Source organism: Mixophyes fleayi, chromosome 9, assembly GCF_038048845.1.
Source record: "Mixophyes fleayi isolate aMixFle1 chromosome 9, aMixFle1.hap1, whole genome shotgun sequence".
Taxonomy (NCBI): Eukaryota; Metazoa; Chordata; class Amphibia; order Anura; family Limnodynastidae; genus Mixophyes; species Mixophyes fleayi.
This window is the reverse complement of record NC_134410.1, coordinates 89,106,613-89,121,324: the sequence shown is the minus strand read 5'-3', so window position 1 is coordinate 89,121,324 and position 14,712 is coordinate 89,106,613. Positions and strand designations below refer to the sequence as shown.

The 14,712-nt window shown below is 44.1% G+C and overlaps 2 protein-coding genes across 6 annotated transcripts in view; one reads left to right on the top strand and one right to left on the bottom strand.

The window, feature by feature from the left end:
• Positions 1–14,712, bottom strand: part of LOC142100820 (adenosine deaminase domain-containing protein 2-like) — a 1,209,653-nt gene that overhangs the window by 480,075 nt on the left and 714,866 nt on the right. The gene's annotated exons all lie outside the window — the stretch shown is intronic.
• CSTF2 (cleavage stimulation factor subunit 2) overlaps positions 1–14,712 on the top strand; it is a 145,720-nt gene that overhangs the window by 122,581 nt on the left and 8,427 nt on the right. For all 5 annotated transcript variants that reach the window (XM_075184643.1, XM_075184646.1, XM_075184645.1 and 2 more), the window contains 4 exons: positions 6,874–7,015; positions 7,589–7,761; positions 7,932–8,062; positions 14,402–14,482. In XM_075184643.1, coding sequence (XP_075040744.1) covers positions 6,874–7,015; positions 7,589–7,761; positions 7,932–8,062; positions 14,402–14,482 — 527 coding nt within the window. The remainder of the gene's footprint in view (positions 1–6,873; positions 7,016–7,588; positions 7,762–7,931; positions 8,063–14,401; positions 14,483–14,712) is intronic.

The window sequence follows — 14,712 nt, the reverse complement described above, 5'->3', positions numbered from 1 at the left end:
CTTTTTACACCTTATTTACCTTGGCTGGCTTTCTCGGCATGGCTCTTGAAGTCGCGATCCTTAAGAATAGGCTTTCCTGTCAGGGTGGTTCAGACCATACTAAATGTGAGGCACTACAAATGATTTCTGTGTCTGGCAGACCTTTATCTCCTGCTGTGAATGGTAGAAGTTACCTACCTCCTCTATTTGGTCAGCTTATTTACTTTTTTTTTGTTTTGTTTTTCTTGCAGGAGGGCTGGATTGGGGATTTTCTTGCTTGAAATGCAAGCTTTCTGTCAGGGTGCAATGTATATGCAGCCTCAATACATCCCCACCACCCCAGTAGCTCCTTAACCTTGCAGCACTTTCCATTTTGGATATTTGATACTACTGTGTAGTAAAAGCTCCTTGCTTGGAAGGCTTCCTTCTTCTAGGACAGTGTTGGCTAACCTGTGGCACTCCAGGTGTTGAGACTACAAGTCCCAGCATGCTTTGCCAATATATAACAGCTTATTGCTGGAATGGTATGCTGGGACTTGTAGTTTCACAACACCTGGAGTGTCACTGGTTAGCCAACACTGTTCTAGGACATGTTCATAGCTAGATGAGATTCAGAACTAGGACCTCTGTCTTGTAAGTGGGTTTTTTATTTTCCCCTCATTTTTTCTTGAAGACAGGCCTGACCTTCATGCTAGGCATTTCCTCTTTCATCCATCTGGGGGACACTCCTTAACCATGGGGTTGAGTCGGGGGGAGGAGTCTGGCACCCAAAGAGTTAACTTTTTTCAGCTAACAGCATATCACCCCCGCCAATTCCCACATACCTCAGTTTGAATTGGGTGCCCTTGGAAGATGGTTGAACCTGAAGAGCTCCAACAGAGACAGTGAACAGGGTTCACTGGTTATAGGTTTTTTACTTTTCTTTTGCAGTTTTTTTCTTTTGACAGTGGCGAGAGGCTCCGTGTAAACGGAGCTGACTCGTGGGAGAAGCGCCTGTCGAGGGGGGGTGGCCCCGCTGACAGAGAGGTAAGAAGTGCTTCTTACAGCGGGAAGCAGTCGGCAAGAGACTCTCCCCGCTGATGCAGGACGGGCGCTGCCATTAGGCAGAGAGCGCCTTTACTGCTGAGGTTCCCCGGCAGCCTGTTGGAGTATACCAAGTTCCTCCTCCCATGGGGATGGCAGTGTATTCTTGAGGATGGCGCGCTTTGAATAGCGCTAGCGGGGAACACATTCTAACAGGTTTTCCCCTAATATAAGAGAAAGGGCAAAACCCTGTTAAAGTAAACGACACAGAAGGAGAGCCAGTGGAAGGGAAATGTGTTTGAGGAACACCGCTTCCCCCCCCTCCCCCTGCTGAGTGAGCACGTGGAAGATCCCTTTTGGCACCAAAGTTCAAAAGGAGGACAGATGCAGCAGTCATTTGAAGAGAAGTGCACTGTTGACACATATCTTCCACGCTAAGTATCACTTTGTTTCTTCTGTGTATGCATGTGTATTATAAGACTGAGGTGTTGAGAGAACTGTGTTTAAGGAAAACTATAAAGTTCTCCAAACCTGTCTTATTCAATCAGAAATCCTATGATATGTTAAATAACCTAGTCTGTATTTTCTGATAAAGGTTGTGGAATTGTTTGGGCGTGCCAAACATATTGTCTGTTCCAAATGTAATGCTAAATGGGCCCAGGTGTTCTGTGCTAATTGCAGTCATTACTGAATAACTTGCTGCAGCCTTTCAGCAGGACTAATTATACCTTATACTCTCTATATAGAGGAAAAGAAATACTATCTTTTGAGTGGTTCATAGTTAAATATGTACCTGTAATTTGCGGTGTGGTAGCAAAATGTGAGAACGATAAAGCAACAGGATTTCACCTAAGTGGAATGGGGAAATCGCTGTTAGCAGAGACACAGAAGGAGATTCCAGTGGTAGGGCAATGTGTTGAGAAGCACCTCTTCCCCTCCCCTGCTGAGTGAGCACGTGGAAGATCCCTTTTTGGCGCCAAGCTTCAAAAGGAGGACAGTTGCAGCAGTCATTTGAAGAGAAGTGCACTGTTGACACATATCTTCCCCGCTGAGTATCACTTTTATTTCTTCTGTGTGTATGTGTGTGCATGTGTAGACATGTATATTATAAGACAATGATGTGTTGAGAGAACTGTTTATGAGAAAACTATAAAGTTCTCCAAGCCTGTCTTATTTAAATCAGACATACTATGATATGTTAAAATAACCTAATCTGTATTTTCTGATAATTTGGAGAAGTGTTTGTGAATTTTGAAACGTGATTTAGTTTTTCTTATCTTGTGATGGCAGATAAAAGCAAAACACGTACCAAACATAGTGTCTGTTCAAAATGTAATGTTAAATTAACAAGTGAACGGCTGGATCAGGGGGGGCTCTGTGCAGCCTGCACTGTGGCTCCTGTGAAACAGCCTATAGACACCTCCGCCATAACGGTAGATCCTCCTGAGTGGGCGGCTGCCTTAACACAGGGAGTGAATACCCTTGTAAATCTGTTATCTAAACCAGTTGAGATCCCAGCTACATCTGTGGTTTCTCAGGGTATAACAGTAGGAATGACAGATGAGTCATTTTCCCCAGGGGTTGGTTTATTTCCCTCCCCAGCCCTCCCAGGGGTTTCCCAGATAGGAGAGGTGGGTTGGTCAGCGGTGGCTAAGAGCCTGGACCGGCTTACCCATTTACTGTAGAACCCCAGACACAAGCGTAGTGTTAAAAGACGTAGACAAACCGCTAAAGCGCTGTGGTCAGTGTCAGACTCTGAGAGTTCCTCAGAGGAGGAGGGGGAATTGTTGGACGATTCAGATGTGTCCATTATAGAGTCAGAAGGAAACTCTAGGCACCAGGGTATGGACGATCTGGTAAGAGCAGTTCGTCAGACCCTGGGGTTTGCTGAAGTAGAGGAGACAAAGTCCTTGGACCGCTCCCTCTTTAAGAAGGCTTCTAAGCAGGTGGTCAGGTTCCCTCCCTCAGCTGAGTTGAGGGATATTGTAGAAGCCTCTTGGAAATATCCAGATAAAAGGTTCTCTATGCCAAGGAAGTTTTTGGCGTATTGTATCCCCTTCAGGAGGAGGATATGACCCGTTGGGAACAGGTGGCAAAGGTGGATGCACCTGTGGCGAGATTGGTTCGTCAGACTACACTACCTGTACCCAGGTCAGCGACCTTACAGGACGCGACTGACAACAAAATTAGAATCCCTGCTGAAGTCGATCTTCTCGGCCGCCGGTATTAGCCTCAGGCCAGCATTGTCCTCTACCTGGGTAGCTAGGGCCATGGAAGTCTGGGCAGGGCAGTTAGAGTCTGCCTTGCAGGATTCAGATTTACTGCCTCTGGCCATGCAGCTAAGGGAGGCAGCAGGCTATGTATATGAAGCGGCCCATAATTCGGCCTCCATAGCTTCGTCTATTTCAGCTACAGCTGTAGTAGCTAGAAGGGCGTTATGGTTAAGGGCTTGGAATGCGGATTCAGAGTCTAAACCAGGCCTGTCCAACCTGCGGCCCTCCAGATGTTGTGAAACTACAAGTCCCAGCATGCTTTGCCGGTAGACAACCAGTTGATAGCTGGAAGGACATACTGGGACTTAGTTTCACAACACCTGGAGGGTCGTAGTTTGGACAGGCCTGGGCTAGGGCCTCAAGTGCTGACAGTGGGGAGGGGAACTATACATTAAGCTGATGTATAAGTCAACTGAAATACAGAAGGCCCAGTGCAGGTGCAGCGAGAAATCCTGATATTTTGACGAAGTAATTATCCACAGGAATAAACGTTCAGTAAACTGTAGTTTTAATGGAGGGTGGAGTAACAGTTATGTATGTGGATGAGTGGGAGACGAGGGTGGGCAGGTGACTATGACATTAAACATACAGGGTTTATGGAACAATTATTTTGTATCAGTAGAGAAAAAGTGAGTGTATATGGGGCACTTTTTAGCTAGAGAATAAAAATTAACTTTTATTAGTATCATTAAAAAAGAAAATGCGGACAAAAGGTGGAGCGAAATATAAACAAAAAAAAGTGCCCCATATACACTCACTGTCCTTCCAGCTATCAACTGGTTGTCTACCAGCAAAGCATGCTGGGGCTTGTAGTTTCACAACATCTGGAGGGCCGCAGGTTGGACAGGCCTGGTCTAAACGATCATTAGAATCCATCCTGTATACGGGTGGGATGCTATTTGGTCCAGAATTAGACTCTTGGATTTTACAGGCTTCAGGGGGCAAGAAGACGTCCTTGCCTGTAAATACTCTAAGACCTAGGGCTAGGCCTAGGTTTAGTTCTTTCAGACAGCCTCCTTATGGGGGCGGATCTGGCAGAGGCCAGACTACCAATCCAGAGGCCGTGGAATCCAGGAGACAGTCCCGTAGGGGAAGGTCATCCTTTGCCCCTGCGGCGCGGAGAGCTACTTCCGCCAAGCTGCCGGATAGACCAGCAGCATGACTACCACCACCCACCTCTGGTTCCAGAGGGTGGGGTGGGAGGACGGCTGCTTGGGTTTGCCCGGCAGCAGACAGGGTCCTCGGTAGACGAGTAGGTCCAGAATATCGTGATAGAATTCATGGGACCAGCTCACCTCAGGTTTTGAAAGAAATTACCTCGCTGGCTTCTGTCAAATCAGAAAGAGCTCAGGGCTGTCGATTTGCTTCGTTCAGACGAAGCTATACAGGCTTAGAATTTCCAGTAAGGGAAAAGGTTTTAGTCACACCCATTCAGGGTGCTAAGGCTAGACGAGTTGTTCAGTCTATGACCGAACTTCTAGAGTCTGAAAAGGTCACAGAGAATCCCTTGTCTAAGAATGAGTTTCTTGAGACTAGTGAGGGACTTGGTACGCAGCAGAAGGTTGTCTTCACAGGACAAGTTGAGGTCGATGGAGTGGACAGGCAGGATCCTGTCAGACAGGAGGCTGTCAGTAGCCAGGTCTTTGAAGCTGCTGGGAAAGATGGTGACATCTTTCGCGACCTTACCCTGGGCAGGGTCCCACCCCAGAGGAGCATTCCCGTGTTCGAGGTACCAGTGGAGGAGGTAGGTCCTCAGCTGGTGGTTGTGGGACAAGAACCAAACAAAAGACAGGGAAGTCCCAGAGTTCTGTGCAAGAACAAGGGATCCACTGGTTAGGGACGTCCTAGCAAGGCCTTGGGGCTGCAGGTAAAACCTGCCCTACAGTGTCCTGTAGAGAGAGGACCCTCAGACTCCTGGAACAAAGACAAATAAATATTTGCACGTAGTGAGGGCATTACGTATATATGTTAAGAGATCTGCAAAGATACGTAAGACAGTCTCTATTTGTGTTTGACTTTTCCAAACGGGGATGGCCAGCATCTAAGCAAACTATTGCCAGATGGCTTACCCTGCTATCAGGGAGGCTTATGTCCGTATTAATCTCCCTGTGCCGAAACGTATTGTTGCCCATTCTACCTGGGCGGTTGGGGCGTCTTGGGCGGCTCGTAGTGGAGCCACGGCGGACCAGCTGTGCAGAGCAGCCACCTGGTCCTCCGTCCATACCTTTACGAAATTCTACCAATTTAATATATTTGCGTCTGGGGACGCCTCCTTTGGCCGTAGTGTTCTGCGTGCAAGGAGATCAGAACGGTCCCACCCTTCAGAGGGATTGCTTTTGTAAGTCCCCATGGTTAAGGAGTGTCCCCCAGATGGATGAAAGAGAAAAAGATTTATCATAAGTATAAATCCCGTTTTCTCTGAGTCCATCTGGGGGACACTCCGATCCCCCCTGTCTTTTCGTTGTTTTGTCTCCACTTCCCCCTCTGTTGAGTGGTGTGTCTTGGTTGATTGGCCTATCTTCCTAATGGCTTTTGTAATCAAACTGAGGTATGTGGGAATTGGCGGGGGTGATATGCTGTTAGCTGAAAAAAGTTAACTCTTTGGGTGCCAGACTCCTCCCCCCGACTCAACCCCATGGTTAAGGAGTGTACCCCAGATGGCCTCAGAGAAAAAGATTTATCGTAAGTATAAATCACGTTTTTTCTCACTAAGGTGGTTCCAAAGATCTTTATGAATTAGGACATTGTGATTCTGGCCATTTAATCAGGGTAGGTCTACAGGGGAAAAGGGCTCTCCCCACACTCCCAACTTGGTCAGGGCCTTTTGGACCTAGGTCCTTAGGACCTGTAAAGTGGATGGATGTCCTCTATGATGCCCACAAGAGAGACTGACCATCCTCTAGGCCACTGTTGGCTAACCTGTGACACTCCAGGTGTTGTGAAACTACAAGTCCCAGCATGCTTTGCCAATGTATAGCAGCTTTTTGTTGGAAGGGTATGCTGGGACTTGTAGTTTCACAACACCTGGATTGTCACAGGTTAGCCAACACTGCTCTAGGCCATCATTACCAGGTGGGTGCTTCTTGGGTAACGTGGCATGGGACCTTAGCTGTGTAACCATGCCAAGTGGCTACCAGGCCTTCAGTACAAGTTTTCCTGATGTAACGTTTTGGCGTCCAAATTAGGCAACCTAGGGTAAGGTACCATGAATTTGGAGTGTACCCTCCCAGCTACAAAAATCCTTTTTTACTCATTTTAACATTTTGAAAACTGTGTTCATAACGCATAATATAAGGTAAATAATAGTAACACACAAGACTAATAACTGGTTTCTAGATAAGAGATCCACAAACTATATTTTAAGTCCTGAAAATCATGAAAGGGTAAGTTATTGGTCCTGCTTAGTGATAATATACTGCCTCTGCTTACTCTGGAGCTGTGTGGAGAAAGACCAGAGTTATTTTAAATGTTATTTATTTCAGGTTTGATGCTCAGTTACTGTAGAAAAATATTCCATATAATAGATAATATACCTGTATCTGCAAATATCTGCCATTCAGAATTTTTCCTATAATTTATGTATCCTTTTAAAATGCAGTTCCTATTCCTGATCCTCGTGCTCCTGTGCAGCGTGGTCCTCCAAATTCTAGCGTCCCACCCCGTGGTCTTCTTGGAGATGGCCCCAATGACCCACGAGGAGGAACTCTGCTCACAGTGACTAGTGAAGAGCAGACACCTAGGTAAATGGATGTGATGATCTGCTTTGTTCAATGTATTCAGTATTGGTTCTTGAATATTTGATGCAGTGTAGTTTCAGAGTGCATTTCACACAGTGTTTGAGCCAGTGTCCCATATCCTGTTCACTAAAAAAGACATACATGCCATTGCCACTGGGCAATGGCAATGACATCATTGCATAATATTTCATATTCGATTTAGAGTTTCCTTCTCAGATGCGGTAGCGATCCCTAACCCTTTTAATTGACGGTTTACCCTACATTTCTGACTTGCTTTTGTATCAATCGGTATAAAGTGTGTGTGTGTGTGGCGAGCTACTGAAAGCTAACCCAATTGGAGATCAGTCACAAAGTCTGTTGTCTTTCCTTAGAAAGGCACACAGTTTATTGCAGAAAACAGAACTATGGCTATGTGGTTACCTTCATTTCTATATATATATATATATTTATTTATATATAATATAATATATATATATATATATATATATATATATATATATATATATATATATATGCCCTCTGTCAGGGGGCATTGAGGAGTCTGTATTCTATTACTATTTTTTTTTTTTCTTTAAGCCGTGGATACATGCCACCAGCTTTACAAGGTGGTCCGCCCCTCCACCATGATAGAGGCCCTGCACCCTTACAAATTAGAGGGGGACCGATGGGGGATCCACCCCGACCTATAATTGGTGAATCTAGAGGTGCCCCCCTAATAGATCCACGTGGACCTCCTTTGGATGCACGCGGTAAGATCATTTGTACTTACTTTGTGTACTTTGAGGCATGTACTGTTGCCATGTATGTGTATTGCAGTTTCCTTTATATTGGTCTGTGTGGTGAGAAAGCTGAAAGAGTGCTTAATAAATCCACTGCATTGATAGATTTGCATATTCAATCCCTTACTGTGGTTTTTTAGGTGCCAGGGATCCCAGAGCAATGGAAACCCGTGCCTTGGAGACAAGGGGCCCTGTACCTGGCCCAGCACCCAGGGGGCCTATGCCTGGAATGCAAGGACCAGGCCCAGTTGGTTCTCAGCCCCCAAGACAGGTTTGGAAATATGAATTATTATGTAGTTTTCTTCTGCTTGCATGATGGTGAAGGAAGAGTCATCCAAGTATAAACTTCTTTCCCCATGAGAATGTTCGACTTGCATCTAAATCTAATGTTTGGTTTGTCATCTGGACAAATTCTGTAGCTAAATAAGATCTACCACACAGTAGATACCTCTTAACCAAGAATTTTGGTTAAGAGGTATTCAAGCAGATAGAATGTCTGCGTAAATGAAGTGATTGTATATCTATACCAATAAGCATAAGTTATTAATGAAATGGATGAGTGCACCATCTATTACATATAAGTAGATCGCTAAGGTGTTCAAAATTGACGTAATCATTTTGATTCTCTAAATGTTGAATTGTTTATGCCATGTTATATACACTATATGGGAAAAAACTATTCGGATGCTTGACCATTATACCAACAGGGACTGTAATGACATTGTATTCAAATACATATACTTAAATATGGAGTTGGTCCCCCTTTTGCAGCAATAACAACTTCCACTCTTCTTGGAATGCTTGCCACAGGATGTTGGAGTGATTCTGTGGGAATTTGTGCCCATTTATTCTATAGAGCATTTATGAGGTCAGTCACTGATGTTGGCCGAGAAGGCCTGGCTAGCAATCTCCGTTCCAGTTCATTCCAAAGGTGTTTGATGGGGTTGAGGTCAGGGCACTGTGCGGGTTAGTCAGGTTCTTCCACACTAAACTCATCAAAGTAAGTCTTTGTAGTCCTTGCTTTTTGAACTGGGGTACAGTCATGTTGGAATAGAAAAGGGCCTTCCCCGAACTGTTGCCACAAAGTTGGAAGCATAGCATTGTCCAACATGACTTGGTATGGTGAAGCATTATGATTACCCTTGACTGGAGATAAGGGGTCTAGCCCAAACCCTGAAAAACAGCCCCATACCATTATTCCTTCTTCACTAACCTTGACAGTTGGCATAATGCAGTCAGGCAGATAATGTTCTCCCAGCATCCGCCAAACCCAGACTCTCCCACCTGACTGCCAGAGAAGCGTGATTCGACACTACACAGAACATGTTTCCACTGCCCCACAATCCAGTGTCTGTGTGCTTTACACCACTCCATCCTACGCTTGGGATTGATATGGGTGATATAAAGCTTGCATACAGCTGTTCGGCCATGGAAACCCATTCCATTAAGCTCCCACTGCACAGTGTTTGTGCTTACATTAATGCCAGTGGAAGTTCAGAAATCTTTAGCTATGGATTCCGTAGAGTGTTGGCGATCTTTACATATCATGCGCCTTAGCAGTCGTTGACCCCGCTCTGATTCGAAGTGGTCTTCCAATTTCATGGCTATTGTTCTTCCACTTTCTAATAATATCACTGACCGTTGACCGTGAAGTATCCAGCAGGGATGAAATTTCACGAACCGTCTTATTGCAAAGGTGGCATCCTATTACAGTACCACGCTTGAAGTCACTGAGCTCTTCAGAACAACCTACTTTGTATCACAAATGTTTTTAAATGGAGGCTGCTTGGCTAGGTGCTTGATTTTATACACCTCTGGCAATGGGTTTGATTGAAACACCTAAATGAAATAATTAAAAGGTGTGTCCAAATACTTTTGTCCATATAGTGTATGTTTTAATAAAAACTGTTTTTATTCCTATGTACTGTTTTGGATGGTGGTGATGACACTCCTTCCTTGTTTCTTTTGTTTTTTGATTATTTTTTCTATTTTGTATAAGATTTTATACTTGTTTCATAGAACTAAGACTTCATAGCTTGTCTACTTACACCCTGCAATATATCCTGGATGTTCTGTCTGATATACAGGCCTAGTTGATTATTATAACCTCTTTGGGAGTGTGTAATTCACTGGTAGGACTAAAATTATCAGTATTCACACCCTCTCTGTGAGTTTGTGGTATCATAATTGTTTGTCTACTTATACATTTGTCCCTCACCATCTAAAGCTGGGTACACACTACACAGATTTCATCCAATAATCAGCAAAATCAGCCGACATACGACCACTCTTTCAAAAGTCGGGTCAGTGTGTGCAGTGACACGATGGTCGAAAGTTTGCCCAAATGGACTATTATCGCCTCATTTGGTTGATCGTACCGTTTAATATTTTCGTTCCAATCTAGTTTAAGCTGTGTGGTGTGTTTAAACTTCCGACCGATCCACAACAGTGAGTGCGTAATTACAGTCATTGCTCACGACAACATGGCTGTAAAAAGTCGCTAAATGGACGTTCGTTCTTCCCTTTATCGTCCTAAACAAGGCTAGTGTGTATGCAGTCCATGGACCGAGCGATCGGAACATCGATCGCATGTAAAATCGCTTGGCATAAAAAGTTGGTTTAAATTTCTGTAGTGTGTACCCAGCTTAAGTGTGCGTGTGACTTTTTCTGCGTAACATTGCTACACTGTCAGCATCAGACCCTCCCTCTGAAGGTGTGTATTCTTGCATCTTAATTTGTTCTTTAGGCAAGTAATTTTTACTGTGTTTACTTGCAGTTATCAGTTGTATTTTTATTTCCTCTTTCTTGTCTGGGAAGGGTGACACAATTAGGACCCTCCCTATAGGTGGAGAGGTGGCAAAATGTTTCACCAGCTCCAAGTATAATACTAAGCTTCAGTGTGCACAGTCATACCTAGGTTCCCTCTGTCTGGCGTTGAGGTGGAGAACCAGTGCTCGCCCTGGGGGCCCCACCTCCAGAAATGGGGAATACGTTTGGGCATGTCCATGGTTCAGGCCATGACAGAATTGTCCCTGCAGCTTGTTGCTAGTAAACAGCCAAGCAGAGACATCCTCTTTCCTTTTCTCATCCCAAGGAACACTGCCTTTCCCAATCCCCTGCTCAGGGGTTCCTATAGAGTCTGGTCTGGGGACTTTTGCAGGAATAGTCCAAGCCCAGGAAATAGTCGAGACTGTTCAGGGATTAGCACAGGTGTACTCCTCTTTGGAGCAGATGATCCAGGGAGGTGAATGAGATTAAACATCCACTTCCAGGTCCAGAATATGCCCACTACCAGTGGCCTTGCGTTCCAGGGATGATTTCACTGTTGATCTCTCTTCTCAGGAGGAAGGTGAGGTATCAGATTCTAGTTCAGACAACCTTCTCAATGACTGAGGAAGATTCCTCTTAGTCATAGGGCGTAGAGCCCCTGGTTAAGGCAGTTCGATAGGTCACGAACATTCAGGAAAGTGGGGATCCTGTGGTTCAATCATCAGAAAAAGGAGTTGGGCATCTTTTCCATCTTCTCCCCAATTGAAGTTTCTTTTATGCGAAGCCTGGTGGTGTCCAGATCGTAAGTTTCAGGTATCCTGCAGACTTTAATCCGTGTACCATTTTCCTAGTGCATGCACACACAAGTTTGGAATCTCCTACTAAGGTGTGCACGCCTATCCAGATCTTCTACTATCCCTGTTCCATGGACAGCTACCTTTTTAAGAATAGCACGGACAGAAAAATGGAAGTGACCATTATATCCATTTTTTCCAGCAGCAGAGGCTGGGCTAAAAACCACCCTGGCTTCATCTTGGGTCAGCAAGGCAGTGGAAAGGTGGACAGGCATGCAGGCAGACAGTCCCATGTCTGAATTGAGCCAGGGGTCCAGCTTTCAAACCTGCTGTTAAGCAGATGTCTGAATGGTGTGGGCACCCACCCTGCTGCCCCTGTGGTGTGCGTTGGCTTAGTCTTGTAACAGGACAGGTCTTTTTAATCGACATCGGACGACTGGGTCAGGGGCAATGTTTCTAAGGGCTCTCTGGGTCTCTCCTCAAAGAAATTGTACAGTTCAGATCTATCAGGGTACCAGTCAAGAGAGTTCAAACTTCCCCTCTAAGATCTAGGGGTAAATGTATGAAGCTTGGACCGGCTATGCCACCCTGTCTGTTGCTGTTGGGAACTGGTTGAGCTTACTTTGTCACGGTTCCCTTTCGTTATTCCAAATGCACCCTCTAACTACAGTAATAGGGGCTTACAAATGCTGCCACCACTGGACTCCTTACCGGCATCCAGTACCGGGTTTCTTCTGGGTAACTGACGCTGCGAGTGTACCCTGTTACTGGTGTACCTGTGCTGGTAATCCTGATCTCTTCCTATGAATCAGAGTTGCTGTGGATGGACCCCGCTGGCCTATCGCACTGGCCAGAGCTGCTGGTTAGCGGGCAGAAGGGTGGTACCGGAAAGCTGGGTCCAAACCTCAGAAGCAGCCGTGAACGGATTAGATTTTGGGTATAATCTGTAGGTCAGAGTGATAGAGAAGTTTCCAAGAAGGTCTAAGTGATGTTTATTTACTCACCCTGGTTGAAGGTACCGGGGAGCAGGTCAGATGGAACGAGAAGAACAATTTTCAATACAAATCTGCTTTTTCTACAGATTTTAACACAGCCTCACACGGTAAGCTAGCCCCCTGAGGTCTGAGCTATTTTTAGAATTGGGATGCAATTTGTTTACCCAAACATGGATTTACATGCAATGCAAAGCTAACAATATTTACATTTATCTGTGATATCCTAAAACTTGCTGTAATTTCCTGCATCCTATTTTGGGACGCAGGAATTCTAGTAGCAAGTCTTAATTAAAACTTCCTGTGCCTTCAGGTGCTGGACCCTCACACATCAAAAGCACTAATTAACATGAGATTAACATTGGTCCTTTCCTCGGACAGCTGCAGAATACACATTCCCAAAGACAGTCACAAATCCCCAAACAAGTCGTTTCCCCACATCACGACAAACAAGACTTCCCTCAACAAGGGCTTATTGTATAGATATGTAATGCATTTTCTCTAGCAAAGTTAAAACAAAACAAATTTATTACCCTGGTCTCAGAAATAAAGATATCTCTTTTACCAACATACACACAATATCAAAAATAAGTACATTTGCAATTCTATAAATAAGCGTCCTGTGCTATTTCCTTTAAATAAATTTATACCATAAGTTATTTATAAGTCATCCAGTCACACTTGCCTTTAGAAGCCATCGCCACTTTAAATTTCCCTTGCAAAGTTGCTGATTTATGGCAACTTGCAGAAATCGGAGCTTCATACTTTAAACCCCTAGTCTTTTGTCTTCCAGAGTTGTAAATCCGGTCCCAGAAAAAAATAGAGGATGGGCTTTTTGTTCCAATGTTTTCTTAGTCCAAAAACCAGACTTATCATTCAGACCAATCCTAAGTTTAAAGACTGTGGACAAGTTGAAAATGGAATCACTGAGATCTGTAATTAGCAGTATGGAGCAGTGGAAGTTCATTGTGTCTATGGATATCAAGAACGTACGTATCAATCTGGGAGGGACACCAGTGTCTCCTCTGGTGCGCTGTACTTACTTAGCATTTCCAGTTCAGAGCCCCCTTCCTTTCGGTTTGTCTATGGCTCCAAGAGTTTTCACCAAGGTCATGGTGGCCTTGCTGCAGACCAAGGGGATAAGTGATCCCCCATATGGATGATCTTTTGATCAAAGGGAGCTCCTCTACCATCACAGCCATGTAACAGAGATGGCCAGGCCTCTGGAGTCCCATGGATGAAGTTTGAACCTCATCAATCCATCCTGGTCCCATTTCAAAAGATGGTTTTCTTGGGTTCTCTCCAACACGCTTCAACAAGTGTTTCTGCCAGAGGACTAGATTCTCGAGGCAGTCCAATTTTGGTCCGGAAGTCTGAATGTGACAATGTAAAGATTTGGCATGTCCCTAAATTTGCTTTTAGTCTACACAGGGGGGTAGCATAATAAATATGTCAAGCATATACATTCCACTGTATCGCAATGAAAATGTTAAGAACAGCTAATAAGATTAACAAACATATGTAATGGTTACCACACCTTCACAAAACTTGATGTTCATCATTGTACTTATATTCATGACGTAGCCCTGTGCAAGTTATTGATGACTGTTCTATTCCAACTATTGTAAAAGGAGACTAGCATGCCATGTGTATGATCTTTCTGCAACTTTATCTCAAATATCTTCAGTTCTGATAAGCTACTACAACTAGGTTTGCTGGCTCTTTAATGAAGAGCTGAGTGTTGCTAATGATAATTCAAGGACACTAGGGATGAGTCCAGCTGAAGTGTTATACTGACTAATCAATGTACATAAGAGTACGATTTGCTTATGTCATTTTGACAATTGTATTGATCTTACAGAAACTCTTATTCTGCCATTTTAGTATTTTTATCCTTTTTAGTTACATCAATACTTTGTACGTATAAATATAATAGTCATTACTAATTTGTGTAATAGAAAGCCATTTTGTATTTGTAGGAGGTTTTCATACAAGCTTTATGTTTTGCGTTCTCAATATTAATCATTAGGATATTTCTTTTCATTCCTTCTCTAGGTCCCTGGTGTTCAAGCGTCTTCAGGGCAGGGTGGTTTTAGTCCTGGGCAGAACCAGATTACCCCACAAGACCATGAAAAGGTATAAAACATTTTGTAAGAAAGAGATGACCTCAGGGATCCATATTGTTAGTTGCACTTATGTTTCAGTAATATCTGCGATACCAGTTACTATCCCTTTCATCAGAATCTAACAATATTAATTGTTTGATGTTTTACTTATCTTATCCAGTTTTTTTACATCTCCATAATAGGACAAATTCAGCCTTTTTGGAGTCTCAAATTGCAAATACAGTATTTTACGTTTCACTA